Here is a 21,891-nt window from a genome sequence, read left to right as displayed (position 1 = left end):
GTGAGATTACGCTCAGACCTTTCTGGTTAGTCGCGGTTTTTCGATACACCCTCAGGCTCTGGGTGCACGTGTGTGTGTGTGTGTGTGTGTGCGTGTTTCTGTGTGTGCAAAAGAGAATGAGACACACAGACTTCAAGGCAAGGTTAGGACGAAACAAGAGCAAGACATGCCTCCCCAGTAAATGTGTATAATACCTGTTTACACCTGTCTGTCATTGAACTTTTATTTTTCAGATTATTAATTTGCAGTAAATCTGTGTAAATGTTCTTTTCCCTCCTGATTTATCAGCTCATTTTACAATGTGTTCCGTGTATCTTTTTACATGAGCTATCACAGTAAAACGTGTCTATTTACAAAGAAGCAAGTTTCAACTGCATTTAAACAACAGGTCAAACAGTTTGCTGAAGCTGCGACGCACAGCACCACCTCAGACATCTGAACTGAAACAAGACGGTAACGACATGCTCAAGAAAACTTTAAAAAAAAAACAGAAGTGTCAGGATATTGGCACCGTCATATCTAGATATTTTATGAATTTTATGGAAGATAAATGAAGCTCAACACCGAACTAAAATAGTTTCTTTGAATATTTCTCTTAAACCTGTTTCCTTATAACTAATGTAAATTATTATTGTTTGTTTTTGTTTGTTTTGGTCACACTGTTAATATCAACGGTCTATTCCACAAAAGCTTGAAAAATATATTAATATTTTACTGTTATATTCACTTAATTTATTCTCGATTGGTGAAAGATAAATTACGTTTTTCTTATTGTGCAATTAGGCTATTCTATTATAAAACAAGCTAATTACGTTTCTTATTAGCTGCCAAAAGCTAAGACGAATTATTTTGGACACTGTGTGTCTGTCTGTTAGCAAAATACCTCGTGAACCAGTGGACAAATTTTAATGAAACTCTTAATCAATGGATGAACTTCTGCGTGTACTTCACTTTTGGTCTCAACCCTATTCAAGATGGCCGCCATTCCTAACAAGTTTAGCAAAAATAAAAATGGCAAAAATTAATTTGGTTTCATAGATATTGAGCTAAAATTTTGTGCAAGCTGAGAGTCATCTCTAACAAACTCTGAGGGATAACTTTGTGAGAGAATTTTTGTTAAAATATTGTCTTTTTTTTATCAACTCTGTCTGTTAGTAAAATATCTCATAATTAACTGGATGGATTTTACTGAAACTCTCAGAAAGTATGTACTTCTATGAAATCCATCAATTTTATGACTTCTGCTTCAGCTAGCTGATTAAAAAAAACTCAAAAATGTCTACAACTCTCACATTTATTGAGCTATAAACTGGTGTGATAGTAGCTAAGAGTCATTTTCAACACATCAAGTGCAGATTGGATAATATTTCATGAGATTTGTACACTTAATATTCCACCAGTCTCATATTTGCTTTTTATTGATTTTATAGCATTAAAATGTAATACAAGGCCGACAAATTGGATTTTAATATTTTTAATTTAATTAGTGATGATATCCAACAATGTTCAGTCAGGTCATCTGGATGGTTTCTATTTTTGCTGAGACGTTTCTTCCTTCATCCAAAGGACTTCTTCAACCTGAGGAGCCACCAAATAAAACTGATTCCCACAAACAGCATATTCCATAGTGGGGAAAAAAAAAACATCCAGATGACCTGACTGAACATTGTTGGATTTGAACCTGGATTATTGAGCATGAACTTTGGTGTTTTTAACCACTTTGGCATGACTGTCTCAGAGGAGTTGACAGGGGAGAGGGCGGGACCTGGAGGCCATCTTAGCACCAGCAAACTGTGTTTTTCCACTATTGAGTATGCTATTTGTGGGAATCAGTTTTGTTTGGTGGCTCCTCAGATTGAAGAAGTCCTTTGGATGAAGGGCAAAACCTCTCAGAAAAAAAATAAACCGTTCAGATGACTTGACTGAACCTTGTTGGATTTTATACCTGGATTATTGAGCATGGACTGTGGTACAGTGATGATATTTTTATAATTCACAATAAAAAAAAACTAATGTAATGATATAAAGGTTGCCTCTCAGATTGATGTTGGTCTTCACTGCAGCTGTTAAAGAAATGTATTTGATCATCAACCTGCTTAACATTTATGAAACTGAGCAAGGATGTTCTGACAAACCTAGCTTTCTTTGCTTTATCCTGGATTACAGAATTCTGCTCTACTTTTGCTCTATGTTGTGATTTGTCTTGTGTTGCTCAGTACCTTGTCCCACTGCCTCTCCCGATCCAAAGCAATAATGACCATGGAGGGGTTGGATAGGAAGCCTTGGTTGTTGAACGACAGATCCTTCCTTTCCCATGTCACATTCATCATGTGCCTATGTCCCAAACAAAAACAAAAACATACGCAATCAAGAATCGCAACAAAAATAATTTACATTTCCACATAAGATATTCCATATTAATTTATAATCACACACGAGGATCACGTCCTAATTAAGCCTAAAGCTTCCCAGAGAGAGTTTAATTTAATGTCGGAGACGGGAAGTAACTCATCAGGGGATGATGAGCAGCAGGTGATTGGTCGGACAGCAGGATGTTACTGCTAAATGCTCAAGGTAAAAGAAAAATCAAGGTAGACTGGGCTGTGAATTAATTCATCCAGAGTGATTTGCATTTTTTAACGAATGCAAATGTGGCTCACAATATGTTTACCTCAAGTCTTGTTCAAATAGCAAAAGCTGAAACTGTGCTCTGTCCTCAGTGGCAGCAAGACTTATTATTTTTTCTATGTCAACCCTTGAGAACACACATTTATATATTTTTTAAAAAACCATAGAACAAGAATGCTTCGCTTTTCTAAAGGTACATATTAGACATCAGATCCATGTTTATACAGCGTAATAAGAAAAATAAAGTATTTATTTTAATGGATTTAAAGTAAGCAGCACGGTGGCGCAACTGGTAGGGCTGCTGCCTCTCAGCGAGCAGGTCCCTGGTTCAAATCCCGGTCCGGGTGCCTCTCTGGGTGGAGTTTGCATGTTCTCTCTGTGCATGCGTGGGTTTTCTCCGGGTACTCCGGTTTCCTCCCACAGACCAAAAACATGCATGTTAGGCTGATTAGTAACTCTAAATTGTCCCTAGGTGTGAGTGAGAGTGTGAATGGTTGTTTGTTTCGTTTGTCTCTATGTGGCCCTGTGATGGACTTGCGACCCATCCAGGGTGTACCCCGCCCCTCGCACAGTGATTGCTGGACATGGGCACCAGCGACCCCCGTGACCCAAAATGGAATAAACGGGTAAAGAAAATGGATGGATGGATGGATTTAAAGTAAGCAGCACGGTGGTGCAACTGGTAGAGCTGCTGCCTCTCAGCGAGCAGGTCCTTGGTTCAAACCCTGGTCCAGGGGCCTTTCTGGGTGGAGTTTGCATGTTCTCTCCGTGCATGCGTGGGTTTTCTCCGGGTACTCCGGTTTCTTCCCACAGACCAAAAACATGCATGTTAGGCTGATTGGTAACTCTAAATTGTCCCTAGGTGTGAGTGAGAGAGTGAATGGTTGTTTGTCTCGTTTGTCTCTATGTGGCCCTGTGATGGACTTGCGACCCGTCCAGGGTGTACCCCGCCCCTCGCACAGTGATTGCTGGACATGGGCACCAGCGACCCCCATGACCCAAAAATGGAATAAACGGGTAAAGATAATGGATGGATGGATGGATTTAAAGTAAACCAATTTGTATTTGCTGTTAGTTTTTTTTTTTTAATTTAGGACGTATTGAAATTTACAAAAACTAACTGGCTAGGATAAAACCCTTAAGACTTCATAGAAAAGATTAATATAAACTGAATTTGCTCAGACTTTCTTTATGTTTAAAATTTTACCTTATTTTTGACTTATTTTCTGTCTGATAACTCAGTGGTTCCCAACACTGGTCCTTGAGGAACACCATCCTGCCTGTTTTAGTTGTTTCTCTGTTCCAACACACCTGATTCAATGGTTCAATTACTTACTTAAGTTTGGCAGAAGCCTGTTAATCACCCCTTCATTCAAATCAGGTGTGTTGGAGCAGAGGAACAACAATATGCAGGATGGGGTTCCTCAGGGACTAGGGTTGGGAACCCTCAACTTCTGCTGCCAAAAGGCAAAGACGGATGTTTTTACCCATGAAAGTTGCAAGTCTGAATCAAATGTTACAAGAAAGTCTGGCTGAGGGTTGGTTTAAAATTTGCATAACTGCACAAATGCACACCAATGTAAATATTGCTGGTTTGCAAACTGCAGGTTTTAAAGTTCAGCATTTGGCTGTCAGTCATCATTGGACAAGAAGGTGGAAGAAGTTTTAAAGGAACCCTTGATCAGACTGAGGAAATCCAGCCATAATGACACAGTGATGACCTGTTGGAAAAAGTTATATTGATTTTGGACATTTATTGTTCAAATGGAAGCAGAATTAAGCTAATAAATTTAGGTGAGCAACATGCAGAAGTGCAATAGTTAAAGGATGAAAAGCAAAACCAAAAGAAGGATAATAAAATATGTATGCTGATGAAAAGTTAAGATGTTTTCCTCACCTGAACAGAGTGTTGTTTTCTGACTGTTTGGCTGGTTTGTTGCAGTCACCGTGCCCCTCAGGAATGAAACCGTAAGCCTTCTTAAAGCTCTCTGCCCCTTTGGCTATGATGGCGACCCCCTCCCTCACTCTCTGACGCAAACTTTTCCTCCACTGGTCTGTTATCACACCGATCACACCCACGGGAAAGGTGGCAGGTGGAAGGCTGTTGGGGTTGCCCACAGCCAGACTGGGGAGGATCCAGATGTAGCCGGGCCCCAGCAGGCCCACCTCAGCTGCGAGACGGAACAAGTACTGCGCCTCCTCGTGTGAGCAGTACGCCAGCAATACCTGGGAGTCCAACTGCAGAAAGAAAAGCAATCATCTGGTTGGCTTTTACAGAAACTCTGTAGCTTTACTATTAAATAACAGGCCGCGATGTTCAACAATTTTGAGCAATAAAACATGTTTTTTTGGTTTTTGCTCTGACCCTTAAAAGTTAAATTGCACAAAATGTTTTTCAAACTGTGTTCAACAAGTTTTGTTTTTAAGACCTTCACTTCTTGTTTATGAGCTTTGCCTTGGCGATGGATTTGCTTTTAACGATAAGCACTATCTACTTTTTAAAGGTCAGCCTCCATTTTTGCCCTGTCGATGCTGGACGGGTGTAAAAGCACAGAAACTAGATGGACAGATTGATGAACTTCAAAGCTTTTTTAAGCCATTTAGCTACTGGGACTGGCATACACTCACAAAGCAAAAAAAAATTTAACAAAAGAAATATGTAAGATTTGTAAAAAGATGGAGTGACTCAGCAGCACTGCTATTTGATGCTATAGGGCCTTTTACCATATAAAAGGCTTTTCATGTTAACTTTTAGCAAACCAGTCAGTGGTCGTACCTGCTGCAGCATGCGTTTGGTCTTCAAGTCATTGGCCCCAACAGACATTTCCAGGGTCATAATATCTTGCAGGTTCCACAGGAAGTAGGAAGTGTCTGTGTAAGACTGTACAATATCCACAAAAGTGTCATAGCCTGGCATCAAGCTGGTGACCACCGCAAACTCGCCCCAGTCATACTCCTCCAACATCTGAAACAAACCAGTTGAGTTAAAGGGGTGAACTACGGTAGTAACATTTAGAATATAAGTTCATAAAATAGTGGGAAGGATTTACAGCAGTAATTTGTTTATTTTTAAGGTAAGATTAGAGGATTGCCTATAACCAATGAAGTAGAAATACATGGAAAAGGCCACTGATGGTGTCACGTGAAATTTGTGGCTGCCTCCTTCTAGATGTTACGCCTGTCATTGTGTATTGTTTGCATGTTGAAGCTGCACACTGTCAATGCCTAATGTTTGCTGTATGCTGTGTCATCAATACAAAAATGCATAGAAATTGTCTCTTTTTACTCGCATAACACGTAATGTGAAAACAGGAAACAAGAGCATGCTGTAGTGAGCCTCCCACCAGGCCCGGTCAAGCATAGCCACAACAAAATGATGACGCTGCGCACTATCATGATAAAACTTCTGCATGCTGTAATCACTATAGCTAGGCCAGAATACAACTACTCTTTAGGTACCGTACTTTTTGCAGTATAAGTCGCACCTTTGGGACCCTGTGTACATGATTTTGCTCCACCACATGTACCACATGGGGTGCAAATGACAATAAAGAATCTCTGACCTTTTGTGTTAATTAGCATGCCCTGCGGCTTATACAGCGAAACGACTTATGTATGTTCCCCCCCACCATATTTATAACCCAATTTTTGGCTGAGATCTGACGATTTCATTCATTCTGACACGGAAAATATTTAACACTGCCCTTTTCAGCCGCTAGAGGGCACTTGAGTAATTTGGCAAGCCAAGTGTCTCATTAATAGATAAAAGTGGCTATTAATGAGACATTTGGCTTGCCATACAAAGCCACCTTCTTCTCGCTCTGGAACTCCTGGAGCAAAGGTCAACTCAGCTGCATTTCGCCACATCGTCCAGGCGAAATGCAGCTGATTTGACGATTAAAGTGCATTTATTAAAGAAAAGTTCAACTGAGACACACTTTTGCTATAATGTTGAGCAAACAAATAACTGTTTTGGGGTGGTTATCTTGTTAAATTTTGAAGAAATGCACAGCAAGTCCTCCCTCTGCGCTCTCGCAACACCGTATCGGCTTTTGAAATGCGGCTGATTTGACCGTTAAAGTTATTTATTAAGGAAAAGTTAAACTGAGACACACCTTTGCTATAATTTCGAGCAAACAAATAATTGTTTTTAAGTGTTAATCTTAGCCAGTTGATTTTTGGCACGACACCGGCCCACATTTCCGGGTAGTCAGTGGTGACGCATAATAGATGCGACTTATACGGAAAAACTACATATTTATGTTTTTTTCCACTTTATTAGACATATTTGGACTGATGCGACTTATACGGCAGTGCAGTGTGTATGGCGGCATTACGCTATGTTACTTCTCATTTTAACCACATGTCTGCTTCCAATGTTTGTATTTCAGTACAGTAGTCTCTCGCTATTTCACAGTTTGACTTTTGCGGAAAAAAGTGCTAAAAGTAAAGTTTTGATCTGATCTGAGCGGATGCAGAGAAGCTGCACGGAATCCACCAAACCGGACCAGAACCAGAGCAGAACCAGACCTCCAAACCCATCGCTGAATCTTGAGAGCTGGTAGCCTGCCCATGTGGATCTCCGAGTGGAGACATCCGCCGAAGGTCTGGTGGTCCATCTGGAGTCCACCGGCATGTTTTTCATGTCTTTCTACCGGCTAACAAAGAGCCCTCAGAAGACACGTGTGGCCGAAGGTCCAGTGGTCCATCTGTCCACCAGCAAGTTTTTCATGTATTTCAACCAGCCAACGAAGAGCCATCAGCGGACGTGCGCTGCTGAAGGTCCGGTGATCCATCTGAAGTCCACCGGCACCTTTTTTCATCTCTTTCAACCGGCCGATGAGGACCTCAGAGTGGGGATGCATTGGTAAGTAAAATTTAGTAGCCAAATATAAGTATGTTGTTAAAATTAGTAGGTGTAAGAGTTTAGAACATTGATTATGGACTTCGTTGCTGCAGGTTAGGTCTGAAGAAACCGAACAGAGTCGGACTAGAATGGAGTCGACCCGGAACGAGAGCCACTCCAGTTCTGCAGATCTAGTAAATAAAATTTAGTAGCTACATATACTGTACTGTATGTATGTTGTTAAAATGGCGTTGATTTAAGAGTTTAGAACATTGCAAGGGTGTTGGAAGAGTTTCTAAAGCCTTAAAATATATATAAATACTACAATAAATATAACGTCGCTACTTCGTGGAATTTCACTTTCTGTGGGGGGTTCAGAACTTAACACCCACATTAAACAAGGGACTACTGTACACTTGGATTTAAAACTTAAGCTTGAGATTCTAGAAATGTTTTGTTTCTATATAACTTGCACTTCAACTGAGCTTTAATCTATTCTGTTCACTAATTTGCTGTTTAGTTAACGTTGTTCTTCTTGACTAACTTTATTTTTTTCTTTTCAGACGTTTATGGTCTGGAGCCATGCAGGCACTATGTAAGGATGCCACAGAGCAACTATCAAAATGGAGGGATGAATTGTTGCTTTGTTAGCATGGATGTTAGCTATGGTTGGCCATTCCAAGGATTTTTTTTTTGTTGCCAATTCTGATAACTAAAGCCAGCAGTAATTAAACTTTGTCTAAATGCAACACTAAGGAGATAGCAGTAACACTTTACAATAATCAAAGTTCATGCTCACTCATCCAGGTACAAAATCCAATAATGGTGATTCAGGTCATCTGGACAGTTTCTTTTAGTGGAAAGACGTTTCACCCTCTATCCAGAGGGCTTCATCAGTCTGAGGTCCAAGATGTCTTGAAACACTTTGGCTGTGGCTGGCTGCCTGGGAGTTTAATGATGTTAAATACTATTTATTGAAGTATTTAAACCAGTATTCCCCCTACAAGGCTTGGCTGTGTGTTCCCCATTAAGTACTGGTTAACACCCATTAGCTCCTGATTCGTTCTTGAGGCGTTCCCTAGTAGTTAAGCAAATTTTGTGTACCTTATTGTAAAGTGTTACAGAGATAGCATTTATTTAACTCATAGGTTGTCAAAATGGCACATTTTTATTTCGATAAAGATTTTTATTTTTACTTTGAACATTAATATAAAATGTAAAATGGTAAATGTTTAAATATTTCCAGTGAACTAACCATGTTGTCTTCTCGTTTCTAATATTAAGCAAATTTACCCAATATTTTCATTTCATTGGGAAAGTTGGATCAATCTTTTACTGTGTTTAATGACGGTAAAGACTATTTGCTAAAGTATTTAAACCAGTGGGCTCCCCAACGACTGAACCGATGTCCATGAATCATTTGATATCAGTCCGTACCGACATAAGCAAAACTTTATTCAAAAAGTAAATCTATGCAACATTTGTATTTACTTCGGTTTGCAGAGTGTTTCATTTTGAAAAGTGACCCTCTACTTGTGCCTTTTTTCGCCCACTTGGCTCAGTCACAGTTATGTTTCTTGCAAAAATGAAGAAAAATTAAGTTTTCTGGTAAACCTCTTTTTTTTTCCCCACCAGACTGAAAAGGTTATCTTGTATAAATCCACTGATGTAAATATCACGTGAGTTTTACGACTAGGCTGTATCAACATTCACTCATTTCTCTGTAGATATAAATAAAAAGCTCTCAGTTGTAAAAGTGCTCCACATATCCAGTTAAAATTAGAGCACAACATACTTTTCTGAGATTATCCAACTGACTTCCAAAACCATGTGACGATGACGTTCTCTAATCCCATGAAAACGTGTATAGTCCATCAGATTGTATTAGTGTGAGCGAACCGGGTCTGAACTTCAAATCAGGGATTCCCCCCACTCACTCTTGGGATGTCCCTTCATGGTGTTAATCAGCCTGAGAGATCCCAGTTGTCAAGCTTGATTCCTCAAATTATTCACCATGAAAGCTTACATTTAGTTTTCCCAGTGCATAGATGAGATTTGACACAATGTGAGTTCATACCTTGAACATGCAGATGACCTGCTGCTCCAGAGAAGCTCCCATCTGCAAAAAGGAGGATCCCTCCGCCTGTAAAAATAGAGTCTCGCTTATTATTCAAGTTGTCTTGGGTGGAAATGACTCAGCCGCAGACCTCTTAAACAGGGTTGATGTTTGCAGTCAGGGATTTACATTTAATACCGTTTAATACCATAAATGTGCACTTTGACAAACAAAGTGCAGGTTTTGTGTCAAAACATGGTTATGAAAAAATCCATACATAGGAAGTATCTTTAAACGTGAATCCCTGTGTTGACAAAAGATGAAACTGTCTGCTCTGCTTCTCATCTTCGCTCTTAACTGCTGTTGTGGAAATCTATTCAGATTAAATTATATATCTATACGTCTGTTTTAGCAACTCGGCCTGATGTTACCACTCACTGCTGAAAGCAAAAGGCAGGAGATTTTGCACGTCTTGTCTGTTAGCAAATATATCGTGAAGTAGCGGACATATTTCAATAAAACTCTCAAAACTGATTACCCTTTGGAGTCACTTCCGTTTAAAATGGCCACTGCAGCTAATTATAACAACTATAACGTTGTCAGTTTTACAGATATTGAGCTAAAGTTTGCTATGGTAGTAGCTGATAGTTTTCCCCAAATATACTCTGAGCACTAACACATTTTGCAAGATTTTGATTATATATATATATATATATATATATATATATATATATATATATATATATATATATATATATATATGCAGCATGGTGGCACAGTTGGTTGAATTGTTGCCTTTTAGCGAGAAGGTCACCGGTTCAAATCCCGGCCCAGAACTTTTCTGGGTGGAGTTTCCATGTTCTCTCTGTACATGCATGGTTTTCTCCAGGTACTCCAGTTTCCTCCCACAGACCAAAAACATGCATAGGCTGATCAGTAACTAAATTGTCCCTAGCTGTGAGTAAGAGTGAATGGTTGTTTGTCTCTATGTGTCTCTGTCACGTGCAACCTGTCCAGGGTGTCCTCCACCTCTCACACAGTGATGGATGGAAATGGGCACCAGTGACACTTGTGACCCAAAAAGGAAAAAGTGGGTAAAGATAATGGATGGATGGATGGACGGACGGATGGATGGACCACACATAACATCATTTACAAAGTTTGATCAAAATAGTTCCAACTTCGTATCTTCTATCACAATTAGCATTCCTTAAAGAAATGCTAATTCTTTGCTAATTATTAGAAATTTGACAGTTTTTTTAATCAATATGGTTAAAAAATCATGTTGGGAAAGTAAGAAAAAAGTAAAGGATCAACAAATATTGAAGAAGAAAAAGGCAACATTGTGAGTATGTTGAGCATTGGATGAACTGTATTATCTTTATTCCTGCAGGTAACTTTCTAAAAACTTCATCTCACAAGCGCTAATAAGCTCTTAAAACCTGAGTAATTGACAATATAAAGACGCCACTCCGAGGCAGTAACGATGGAAATGCAGAACAATGTGTGTGTAAAAGGAACTCCTGCGCTGAATAATATTTCATGTTGCACCTTTCTTTCATTTTCACAACAAACGTCAATTCTTGATTTTCAGCCCGATTCTTGTACGAGTGTGTGCGAAGAGCAAACACTTGTTCCCGCGCTCTCGATCTGTCAGGAAGAGGTGGTCCAATGTCGTGCAAGTCTGTGTGCGCCTGCATATATTTGCATGTCTGGTTATGGTGTGCTGACAAGGATGAGGTTGTTAAACATGTTTAACAAGCTTTCAGATGAAACAGACAAGAGCTGCAAGAGGAGACACATTGGACAAGGACAGAATAGAGTCAAGAGAAGCTTCACTTTTAGAGACATCACACCCTAAGAGGTTTGATCCCCTGTTCGAGGGCGGCAACAAAACAAATGTGTATCGAGTAACAAGAGTCATTTGGTTCTTTGCAACCTAAATTATGTCTAAATTGTCACAAAACTGGGTCAAATTTGGACCAGTTACATTTTTTTCCGTTATTTAGGACAAAAGTATTTGTTGTCTCCAAAGCCTTTTTTATCACCCTGCTGAATATATCACATCATGAATCACTGAACAGATTTTAATAAAACATTCAAATAGACACCACCGGAATGTACATCGACAACTGATTAACTTTTATTACCTGGATTCAAGATGGCTGCCACAGCTAACTGATCTTAAAATGTCTAAAATTCAGCCAATTTTACAGATATTGAGCTAAAAATTGGTTCGGTTGTAGCTCAACTCCTTTCCCAACACCTACTTTGAGCACAACTCTTTGATCATCACCTTTGCTTTAAACCTTGGCACTAATTGATGGAGTCTCTGTCCTCTCCTCCTTCTACAGGTGTGCAGTGGAGAGTGTCCTGTGCTCCAGCATCAACGTGTGGCATGAAGGCTGCACAGCTGCAGAAAGAAAAGCTTTGCAGAGAGTGGTGAAGGCTGCACAGAAGATGTTGGAGTCAGCCTCCCCACCGTCACAGACATCTACACCTCCAGATGCAGGAAGAGAGCCACCTCAGTATACGCAATATACGTAGATAGACATGAGACATTTTGCGGGGGGGCACCAAAGTGGTGAGATTGTCCGTGAACACTGCGAGAAAGTTCCATAGTCCTGATAAAGATGGCACAGTGTCTAACAGCTGGCTCAGCTCTGATAAGGGTCCACAGATGTTCTCAGGGGGGAGCAGGAGCAGAGCTTCATTATTTACATATCCTCCAGGAGCAATCTGAGAAAAGTTGGCCTATTCAAGGACAAGCGGGGAAGCCAGATTCAGATAAACAACTACAGTATTATTTTGGGGCAGGCTGACTCTACTGATTTCATGTCTGCCTTCTCGAGCTTTGCTTTAGTTTGTGTGATTATAAAATGCAATATTGCTGTCTTGTTTTATTTAAAGACCTACCCTTCATTGAATAAATGCATCATCTGCAGCCTTTTATGCCAAAGTTTTAGTCCAAGATCCTTCTTTGCCAAGAAACTGACAGAGTTACAGTCATTTTTGGCCAAATCTTGAAAAGCAGTGATGATGAGCAGTCTCCTGTTCAGAGTATGCACTGTGGATGACTCTCCGCTACTACCATGTCAACTTTTAGCTCAAAATCAGTCAAACCGACCGAGTTATAGCCATTTTTGTGTTGGCTCATTTCAAATAGCTGTGGCAACCATCTTGAATTGGATTGATTCAGTTGTAGAGGTACCTCTAATGATTTATTTCCATTAGTTATAATAAAATTCATCCAATGGTTGATGAAATATTTTAGAAACAGTCCAAAACATTATTGCTCCACTGTTGCCTTTTGGTGGTAATATACTTTGCAGTTTTGCTTTCTCTTTCATTTTGTTTATGTTCATTAGAGTTTTCATGGTAAGTTTAACATTTAAACAACCTCAAAATGTTTAAAAAAGTCTGGCCTGTCTTCTCTATAACAAGCAAAAAGTACAATGACTGTTAAGAATGAACTAATTTAACTCCCAACCTGCAGCAGATAATAAATTCACCAGAAAATACGTCAAAGTCTGCTGATCTCTCGCTGCCTCTGTTGAAAAGGTTAATAGAGTTTGGAGATCTGAGCGGCACGATGGTGCTGCGGGGAACGAGTCATCCCATGATGTAAGCATGTGAAAGAGCATGTGGGCCTTTGACACCACTTATAACTTTCTGAGTTTGATTTGATAACAGACGGCTGCTGCAAGAAGCTTTAGATTAGAGAAATGCTGCCTCCTCTTAAATAAATCTTTGTTCTAACAAGCAGCAGACGTAACCATCTGAAAATATAAAAATCCAATCATATAATTATTTTCAGTGTTTTTGTTGTATATTGGGGGGCCGAGATGGTGTAGAGGCAGGGCAGCCGGCTTGGGATCCGAAAGTCCCAGGATCCCCAGTCACTGCACATCACGTGGCGTCTCTGGGCAGCACGTCTCAACCCCAAAATGTCCCCCGGGCGCTTTCAATAGCTGCCCACTGCACCACCTGGTGGTGGATGGGTTAAATGCAGAGACTAATTTCGCCATTGTATGGAAACATACAGTGCTGACATTGTGATGACATTATTATTATTATTATATTCATTGATTCCGCAATCACACTTGTTTTCTTGTTACTTCTATACTGTTGTTGGACTCAAATTACTCTTGTATCCTTTGTGTTATTTTAGCCACTCATAAATGAACATGTTTAGCTTGATCAGGAAAACTGTGCAGTGGGTTTTGTTTTTTATGACTTTTATACATATCAAAATATTTAACTTTAATTGAAATAAAACGGTCTACAGAAATATATTGAAATCGCTTGAATTAATTAAAAAAACAGTTTTCTCTTTGACTTCTGCTTCAGCATATATGTTACTTTTTGTCTTCCTATGCTACGTTTAGCTTCTAGCTACTGTTTACAGTTTTGGCTTTTAGTTACTGTTATGCTACTTTTAGGTTTTAGCCACCATTTGGTTCATTTAAGCTTTTATCTTCTATCTTGCTGGATGGAGTTTTAGCATCTGTTTGCTACTTTTAGCTATAGCTTTGCTTTTTTTTACTGCTTTCTACCCTTTTCTATTTGAAACTATTGTTTTGTTAATTTTAGCTCATGTTTTACTTACATTGGCAACTGTTCAGCTTGTTTTTACTTTAACAACTCAGTTTTAGCTACTTCAATAAATATAGCACTCCATTCGCACTGCATTTTTGCAGAAAATACTTTTTATATTTGATTAAAACTGCAACACTTTTTAACATGCTTCAGATTTTTACCTAAGTTTACGATTTCAGATAAATCATAAACAATAAACTATGTTTATTATTTTTACTGAGATTCCATCTATGGTGTCTTTGGGCAGCACACCTCATCCCCAAAATGCCTCCCGGGCGCTTTCAATAGCTGCCCACTGCACCACCTGGTGGTGGATGGGTTAAATGCAGAGACTAATTTCGCCATTGTATGGAAACATACAGTGCTGACATTGTGATGACATTATTATTATTATTATTATTATCTATTAAGATTATTAAATCTTTTTTCCTGCCAAAAATACCTAAATAATTTAAAATCCAATCTATAAGTAATTTATTATCATTAAACCACTTAAGTTTAAACAAAAAAAAGTATTATCTGAAAACAAAAAAATGCTATTTTAGACAGTTTAAATATATCTTTAATATACAAAGTAAAAAGTTTTGAACCCAACATTGAACCTTGAGGGACTCCATATTTAATCACTTGAAGACTTTTTTCTTATATTTTATTTTTATGAAATAACTGCCTAACTATTTGTGAGTTGCTCTCCTCATTTCATAAACATGTAAGTTAAAGAGTAAGAAACAATAATCTATTGTTTCAAATGCTTTTATATGCCGTAACTTCTTAAATTAACCCAAGTAATGTTAAAATATTAAGTTAGTTTATTAGGTGAGAAGACAAAAAGAGAAAAGTAAAAGTCTTAAACCATCCATCATCACTTGGGATGAGGTCTCAGGTCTTTCCAGTCTGTTCTTGTCTCAGAGGTGGCTGGCTACCTGTCATCTCTCCCTTCTGTTGATCTTCCCGTTCCCACAGTTCAGTCTTCACCAAAGCCCAGGAGAGCTCCGCAGCCCGAGGACTACTACAAAAATATCACAGCCAGACGCTTCTTCGGTGAATCTTTACCCGCTGTCTCTCTCTGTCTGAGCTTGTTTGAGACGCACCTTCGCAGACGAAGTGGCAACCAGACCACTGACTGGGCCATGTGCTCCAAAAGAGCTGTAAAAATACCGTTAGGCGGGCACGTCAAGCTGTGACTAAATAAATAAAGAATGACTCAGGATTGGCAGCCCTGCTTAACTGTAGCGCCCTACTTCCGCTGGTGTGCCAGAGAAGTGTTGAGGTGCATCATTTTAATGGCCATTCCAATCCAATTAGTTGAGTCTGAGCTATTAAACAAACTATTAACGTGCTGAAACCTTTTGGCCAGTCTGGATTTTATCACTTCCTAATTAAAGTTAAAAAAAAAAAGATTTTACTAGAGGACCTTCACTCTCTGGATTGTGGATTCTAAGAAGAATTACAACCAAGTGACCTTCTTCTCTTCTCACACACACAAAGAGACAAGATTCGCCCCCCCCCCCCTCTCCTTTCATCTTCCACTCCCAGCCATCTTGTTCCCACCACCTTGGCTGTGTGGCTGTCACGTCCAGGCGTAATTAGCAGTCTTCCTGCAGGAGGGTATGGTAATGTGACAGGAAGATGGTGGACATGGTGGTTGCACACACACACCCCTCTCCTCCCACGGGGGGTGCTTAGCGCTGTCGAACATGAAGCGGATCTTTTGGAATTGACTGCATTGATCTGTATGCAGCGATCAAAGAGCAAACACACTTCCAGTGTTTCCAGAAGTCTCCGATTGTGGACAGAAGAACTAAAGTACTCGTTTTGATGATGAACAATGAGAAACATGGGCTCTCTTGTTATTGTGTGTATTTGTTTTCCTGTTTGCTTGTTATTTTGTGCAATTTTGAAATCAGCTTCAGCGTATGTGCTCTGCCTTCTTATGATACTTTTAGCGACTGTTCAGCTATTTTTTGGAGTTTAGCTTCTATTTTGCTACTTTCAGTTTTTAGCTACCATTCTGCTCCTTTTAACGTTAACAAGTTTTGTTTACTTGTTACTTTTAGCTATCGTTCTGCTACTATTTGCACATTTTTTCTAATTTCAGTTACTTATCGGGCAGTTGGTTGAGTGGCTGCCTCTCAGCAAGGAGGTTGCAGGTTCAAATCCCAGCCAGGGACCTTTCTGGGTCTAGTTTGCATGTTGGGTTTTCTCCAGGTACTCCAGTTTCCTCCCACAGACCAAAAACATGCATGTTAGGCTGATTGGTAACTGTAAATTGTCCCTAGGTGTGAGTGAGAGAGTGAATGGTTGTTTGTCTCAGTTGTCTCTATGTGTCCCTGTGATGGACTGGAGACCTGTCCAGGGTATCCCCTGCCTCTCATACAGTGACTGCTGGATTTGGACACCAGTGACCCGAAAATGAAGAAGTGTGTAAAGACAATGGATGGATGGATTGTTATTTATCTTCTGTAAATGTTGTCAAAAACTGTCCAGTAGTTCATGATATATTTTGCTAAAATGACAAATGAATTGCTCACAAACGTGACAAAAAACATTATTCCTCTTTAGTCTTAATTGGCAGGTTTACAATAACTTCTTGTAAATTTGGAGTATTAAACCATGGCAGTATTTTTTAACTCCCCACCCCTACCCCCACCACCAAAAAAACCCCAGGCAATTTGTGACTAACTAAGTTCTCCCTCATCACTTTCATAAGATTCAACAGGACAAATAGTTGCCAAGAGTTGCAAATGAAGTGCTATTGATTACATGACCTGAATTTTTTTTTTGTTTTTTGGTCTGGGGAATTCATGTGTTTGTGAATACAGTGCACAGCAGAAATGACCAATTTGTAGACGATTATAAGGGTTACAGCCAACTATACCTCGACGTCAGACTGTAGGGGTCAGAGAAAATTCAGAATGATAGAATTACTTCTCAGACCACTCCTACATCCTGCTAGCTCATACTAAAAGGTGAAATTCCTGCTGTGCAAATAGAAAAAGTCTGAAGATAGAGCTTTTAAGGTTTTCTAGACGTCTTCTTTTACCTTTTCCCTCTTCTGGGGTCGCCATAGCGAGTCATCCTCCTCCATTTCATTCTGTCCTCACTCCAACTACCTCCATGTCCTGTCTAACTGCATCCATAGATCTCGTCTTTGTCTTTTTCCTGGCAGCTGCATTTCTAACATCCTTCTACCAATATACCCACTGTCCCTCCTCTGAACATGTCCAAACCTTCTCAGTCTGTCCTCTCTAACTTTATCTCCCAGTTGTTCAACCTGTGCTGTACCTCTGATGATGTCATTCCAAATCCTACCCATCCTTGTCACTCCTAAGGAGAACCTCAACATCTTTATTTTCGTCACTTCCAGTTCTTTTTCCTGTTTTTTTGTCATTGCCACTGTCTCCAGACCATACAACATAGCTGGTCTCACCACTGTCTTGTAAACTTTTCCCTTGGCTTTTGCTGCCAATCTTTTGTCGCAAATCACTCCTGAAACTTCTCCATTCTATCTGGATTTTCTTTTTCATCTCTTTACCACATCCCCCATTTTCCTGAACAGATGACCCCAAGTACTTGAAGAAAAAGAACAAGACAAACCTACTCACAAATTACACCTATTAGAGAAAATACTTCATACTAGCTGTCAAACATGGAGGTAGAGGGATGATGAGTTGAGTTTGGTTTGTTGCCATGGGACCTGGCAAATTTGAATGAACTCCTCCGTACAACAAAACATTTTAATCAAATGTGAGACCATTTTGAAAGCCCAAAACTGGCTCCAACTGTATTATGCAGCAGCAAATCTACAACAAGATGGCTGAAAGTGAGATGTAAAGAAATGGGGGCCACGGCAAAACAGAGTTTAGTGCTGTCGTCTTATAGCACAGGGCATAAGTTCGCCTCCCTCTTGGGGTCTTTATGTGAAGTTTGCATGTTCTTCCCATGCATGGTGGGTTTTCTCCAAGTACTCCAGTTTCCTTCCACAGACCAAAAACATGGGGTAACTGACAATAATACATTGTCACTAGGTGTGAGGGGTTGTTTGTCTAGTTTGTCTCCATGTGTATCAAACTGTAAACACATATTCACACCATACACAACAGTTCTGCTTCACCAAATGATGACATCTCAGAGTGCCCATCAGTATTTTATCAGTGAGTTTTATTTTCCACAACAACGGTCAAAGTACAGACCTCATAATCAGAAATGTCATGTTGGGACCTTGACAGAGCTGGACTTAAACCACTTCTTCAGTTTTCAATGAAGTGAAGGAGCATCGGAAAGAATAAAGGACCAAACTGGGTAAAGTCATAAAAAGAACAAAAAGATCAAGTTACTCCTGCTGAAGATAATTTTACAAACTTTTGAGTCATGAAATATTCTTAGTTTGTTTTCATGCTTCTTCCACATTTTGGATTAGCATTTAACAAATATTATAACATGGTTCTATCCCATGCAAATTTCACCCTGACATTGCATTTGATTACATTTTTTTAATTAATTAATTAATTAATTAATTAATTTGTTTATTTATTTCAAGGTTCAAGGTGACTAATGTCATTTGCATCACATGTGGTACATGAGGTGGAACGAAATTGTGTACTCAAGATCCTAGTTACACCCAAAAACAGCAAAAATATCAAATATAAAAAGAAACAGTATACAAGAATTGAAGATATACACTAAACAAATAATAGTATTAAACAGCAGCCATGGTATATAGCTGCTTAGGGGTAAAAAAAATCAGCAGCACAGATAAAGTGACATATCATCATTTAAAGTTGCATTACAGTGATTTTCCTGGTTAGAGATTCATGAGTCTAACAGCTTCAGGGTAGAAACTGTTCCTCAGTCTAGTGGTTCTACACTTAATGCTCCTTAACCTCCTGCCTGAGGGGAGTGGGGCAAAAAGTGTGTGTGCTGGGTGAGTGGGGTCCTTCATGATGCAGGTGGCCCTCTTCCTACATCTGGAGATGTAGATGTCTGTGATGGTGGGGAGGCTGACTCCAACAGACTTCTGTGCAGCTTTCACCAAATAGTGCAACCTTTTATAATAAACGCCATCCAGATAATTAGGTTGTCAGAAGTAGAAACCTGCCTTGCGTTTCCTGCAAAAAATTGACAGTCACAAGCAATTATCAAAGTCACATGTTAGACCCAAGCGCCTCGGTTTCATCGGTTTGACTGACCGCCTCATTAAATTAGGCTCCTGCTGCTGCACTTGGAGGTAACCTGATCATTAACATGAGTTCCACTTTCCAGTGGTCAAACTGTGCAGCGGTTCTGAGCTTTTCGTGACCTGTTTAAGAAGCTTCTGCTTTCTGGATCACGAGGCCAAGAGAGAGCCAAACGTAACGACGGGGTGTAACGAGCGATGGGGCGAGGGGTGGGAGGAGACGCGAGTGCAGAAGGACGACGTGAAAAAAGCAGATCGGTTTGGTCACAAACCAACAAACCTCTAAAAAGGGAAGCAAACACAGATCCAGTCGAATTCGTCTTGCTCCGCGCATCTTTTCAGTCTAATTTCAAAAGCACAGCATGACCTCTGACTGCAGCCAGTTCTCAGAATGAAACAGCTGGAATTCAATCTTCTGGTGACAGCCTCACAACACCTAAGAAATGTCATCACTTAAAGAATACTTTTAGTTTTGTCTATTATAAATTTTATTATCACCCACAACTCAGCCATTGTTGAATAAAATATTTGTAATCCAACATGCCTGAATACGGAGAGGTTAAAAAGCGCTCCATGATGAATTATATTCAGACTTTCACCTTTGATTTAAAAAAGGGGAATTAAAAGAACAGTTTACTATTTATGAAATAAATTAAAAGCACCATCTAACAGATTTACAGCCTCGAAAATGACCCAACTGTGAGCCCTTTTAGTGCATTTGTTTAATTTAGAGCCGTGATCAGATATTTCAGCTTGTTTTATACATCACTGAGTGCAGTCTTCACATCTAAATACCAAAATCTATAGTTTCAGAGTCCAGATTTTCTGAATGAGTGACTGATAAAATCTATCTGAAACCTCAAATGCCCAGAATTTAAATAAAGATTTTTGTTTTTGAAGTCGAGCTTGAACTTGTTGCTGATCTTTAGGACAATTCATGAAACTGCTTCCTGATAAAATTCTCAGGATAAAACTTGAACATGATATAGATGAATCACTCACAAAACATCTTTTTCCTCAAACTATTTAGACACCTCCTTTATTCAAACTTTAGCTCTTTCATTGGTAATGGCATTGGATTTAGGAGGTCCTGGCCTCCCTGCTTCGGCTTCCGACTCACTTTTGGATCCAGTATAAAATATCATTACTGGTTTTTAATATTCATAAAGATACAAGACTTTACTGATTTGAATGTTGGCAGCTTCACTCCAGCCAGAACAATACCCACAATAATAATATAATAATAATAATACCTGCACTGGGCATTGTGCCAGAGACTGGGTGTAGGTACATCTGATAAGTGGTATGAATACAGGGCTGAGAAAGTGGTTGACAATTGAGCTTATGTCATCATGTGGGACATGACCATCCCTACTGATCGTACCATCTCTGCAAACTGGCCAAACATTGTGCTCCATGACAAAAACAACAAAATGTGTTACTTGATGTGTCTATCCTGAATGGCAATAGCATCCTAAAGAAAGAAGCAGAGAAAATAAAGTACAAGAACCTGGAAATAGAAGTCCAACACATGTGGAACACAAAAACGTATGTTATACCAATCGTAACTGGAGCTTTAGGAACAATGAAGAAAGGATTTCAATAGCAACTAGACGAACAACCATGTAGCGTCAATGACAAAGAATTGCCGCTCACATACTTCCACCAGCCGAGTGCAGAGATTAAACCTGAGGTACCTGGTTGGTCTCTGATGAATGAGCCAGCAATAAATGAAGAAATGCTGAGAAAATAATGATAATAATAATAATAACAATTATTATTATTATTATTATTATTATTATAAGAATGTGACTCAATTAGACTAACCTGTATAAATAAAGGTTGAATGAAAAAAATAAGGTCCATAAATCTGTTCCTCCTGAACTTTCCCAGAGATAGCCTCAAATTTGAAAATCTCTCTGTATTTCCTTCAACTCTGACTGGTTTCTTGTAAGGTCTGATGAATAACATCCCCTCAGCATGATGCTGCCACCACCATGCTTCAATGTAGGTAAAGATTTATCAGCGTGATAAGGTTTGCTTCATGCATGAAGATCTTGATGCACTAATAGTTCACAGTTGGCAACTATTTTGGGAAATTACAGACACCAAGAAAACTGATTATTTAAAGTCACAACCAAAAAATACATTTCTTTTCACAGACTTGAAGTCGTGAAGCAGGACGCCATCTTTGCGTAAGCGTACTCAGTTTATTTTCTTTATTTTTGTGTGTTTTTTTTTGGTTCCGTTTGCTAATGACTTTATTGCAGTTCATATTTACAGCTGCCTATCTACTTATTAATTTTGTACGTTATAGGTTGTAGAGGGCTTTGATCAACAAAGATGCATTTCAAATGCTTTAGTGATTTTAATGTGAACTTACTGGTATGGTTTTGTGTATTTTATACTCAATTTACTTTGCAAAAACAAGCATTTATTACTTCATAAGATTCCAAATATGGTTTAAACCGAGAAAATATCAGAAATAAATAACAGATTAGCTTGTAAACACACTAAAATGTACCATATTTTTTGCTGTTTAAGTCACTTTTTTTGCATAATTTGCATACCCTGGGTCTTATACGC

The 21,891-nt window shown here is 39.2% G+C and overlaps 1 protein-coding gene across 1 annotated transcript in view; it reads right to left on the bottom strand.

Annotated features, from left to right (window-relative positions):
- The window catches only part of LOC119423763 (glutamate receptor ionotropic, NMDA 2C), a 107,188-nt gene that overhangs the window by 52,688 nt on the left and 32,609 nt on the right, over positions 1–21,891 (bottom strand). The window contains exons 4-7 of the mRNA XM_037691177.1: positions 9,552–9,617; positions 5,405–5,593; positions 4,526–4,866; positions 2,220–2,334 (exon numbers count right to left, since the gene is read on the bottom strand). Of these exons, the coding sequence (XP_037547105.1) occupies positions 2,220–2,334; positions 4,526–4,866; positions 5,405–5,593; positions 9,552–9,617 (711 nt within the window). The remainder of the gene's footprint in view (positions 1–2,219; positions 2,335–4,525; positions 4,867–5,404; positions 5,594–9,551; positions 9,618–21,891) is intronic.

Source organism: Nematolebias whitei, chromosome 17 (genome assembly GCF_014905685.2).
Source record: "Nematolebias whitei isolate Nwh7 chromosome 17, NemWhi1, whole genome shotgun sequence".
NCBI lineage: Eukaryota > Metazoa > Chordata > Actinopteri > Cyprinodontiformes > Rivulidae > Nematolebias > Nematolebias whitei.
The sequence above is the reverse complement of the archived record's forward strand: the minus strand, read 5'-3'. Positions and strand labels throughout refer to the sequence as shown.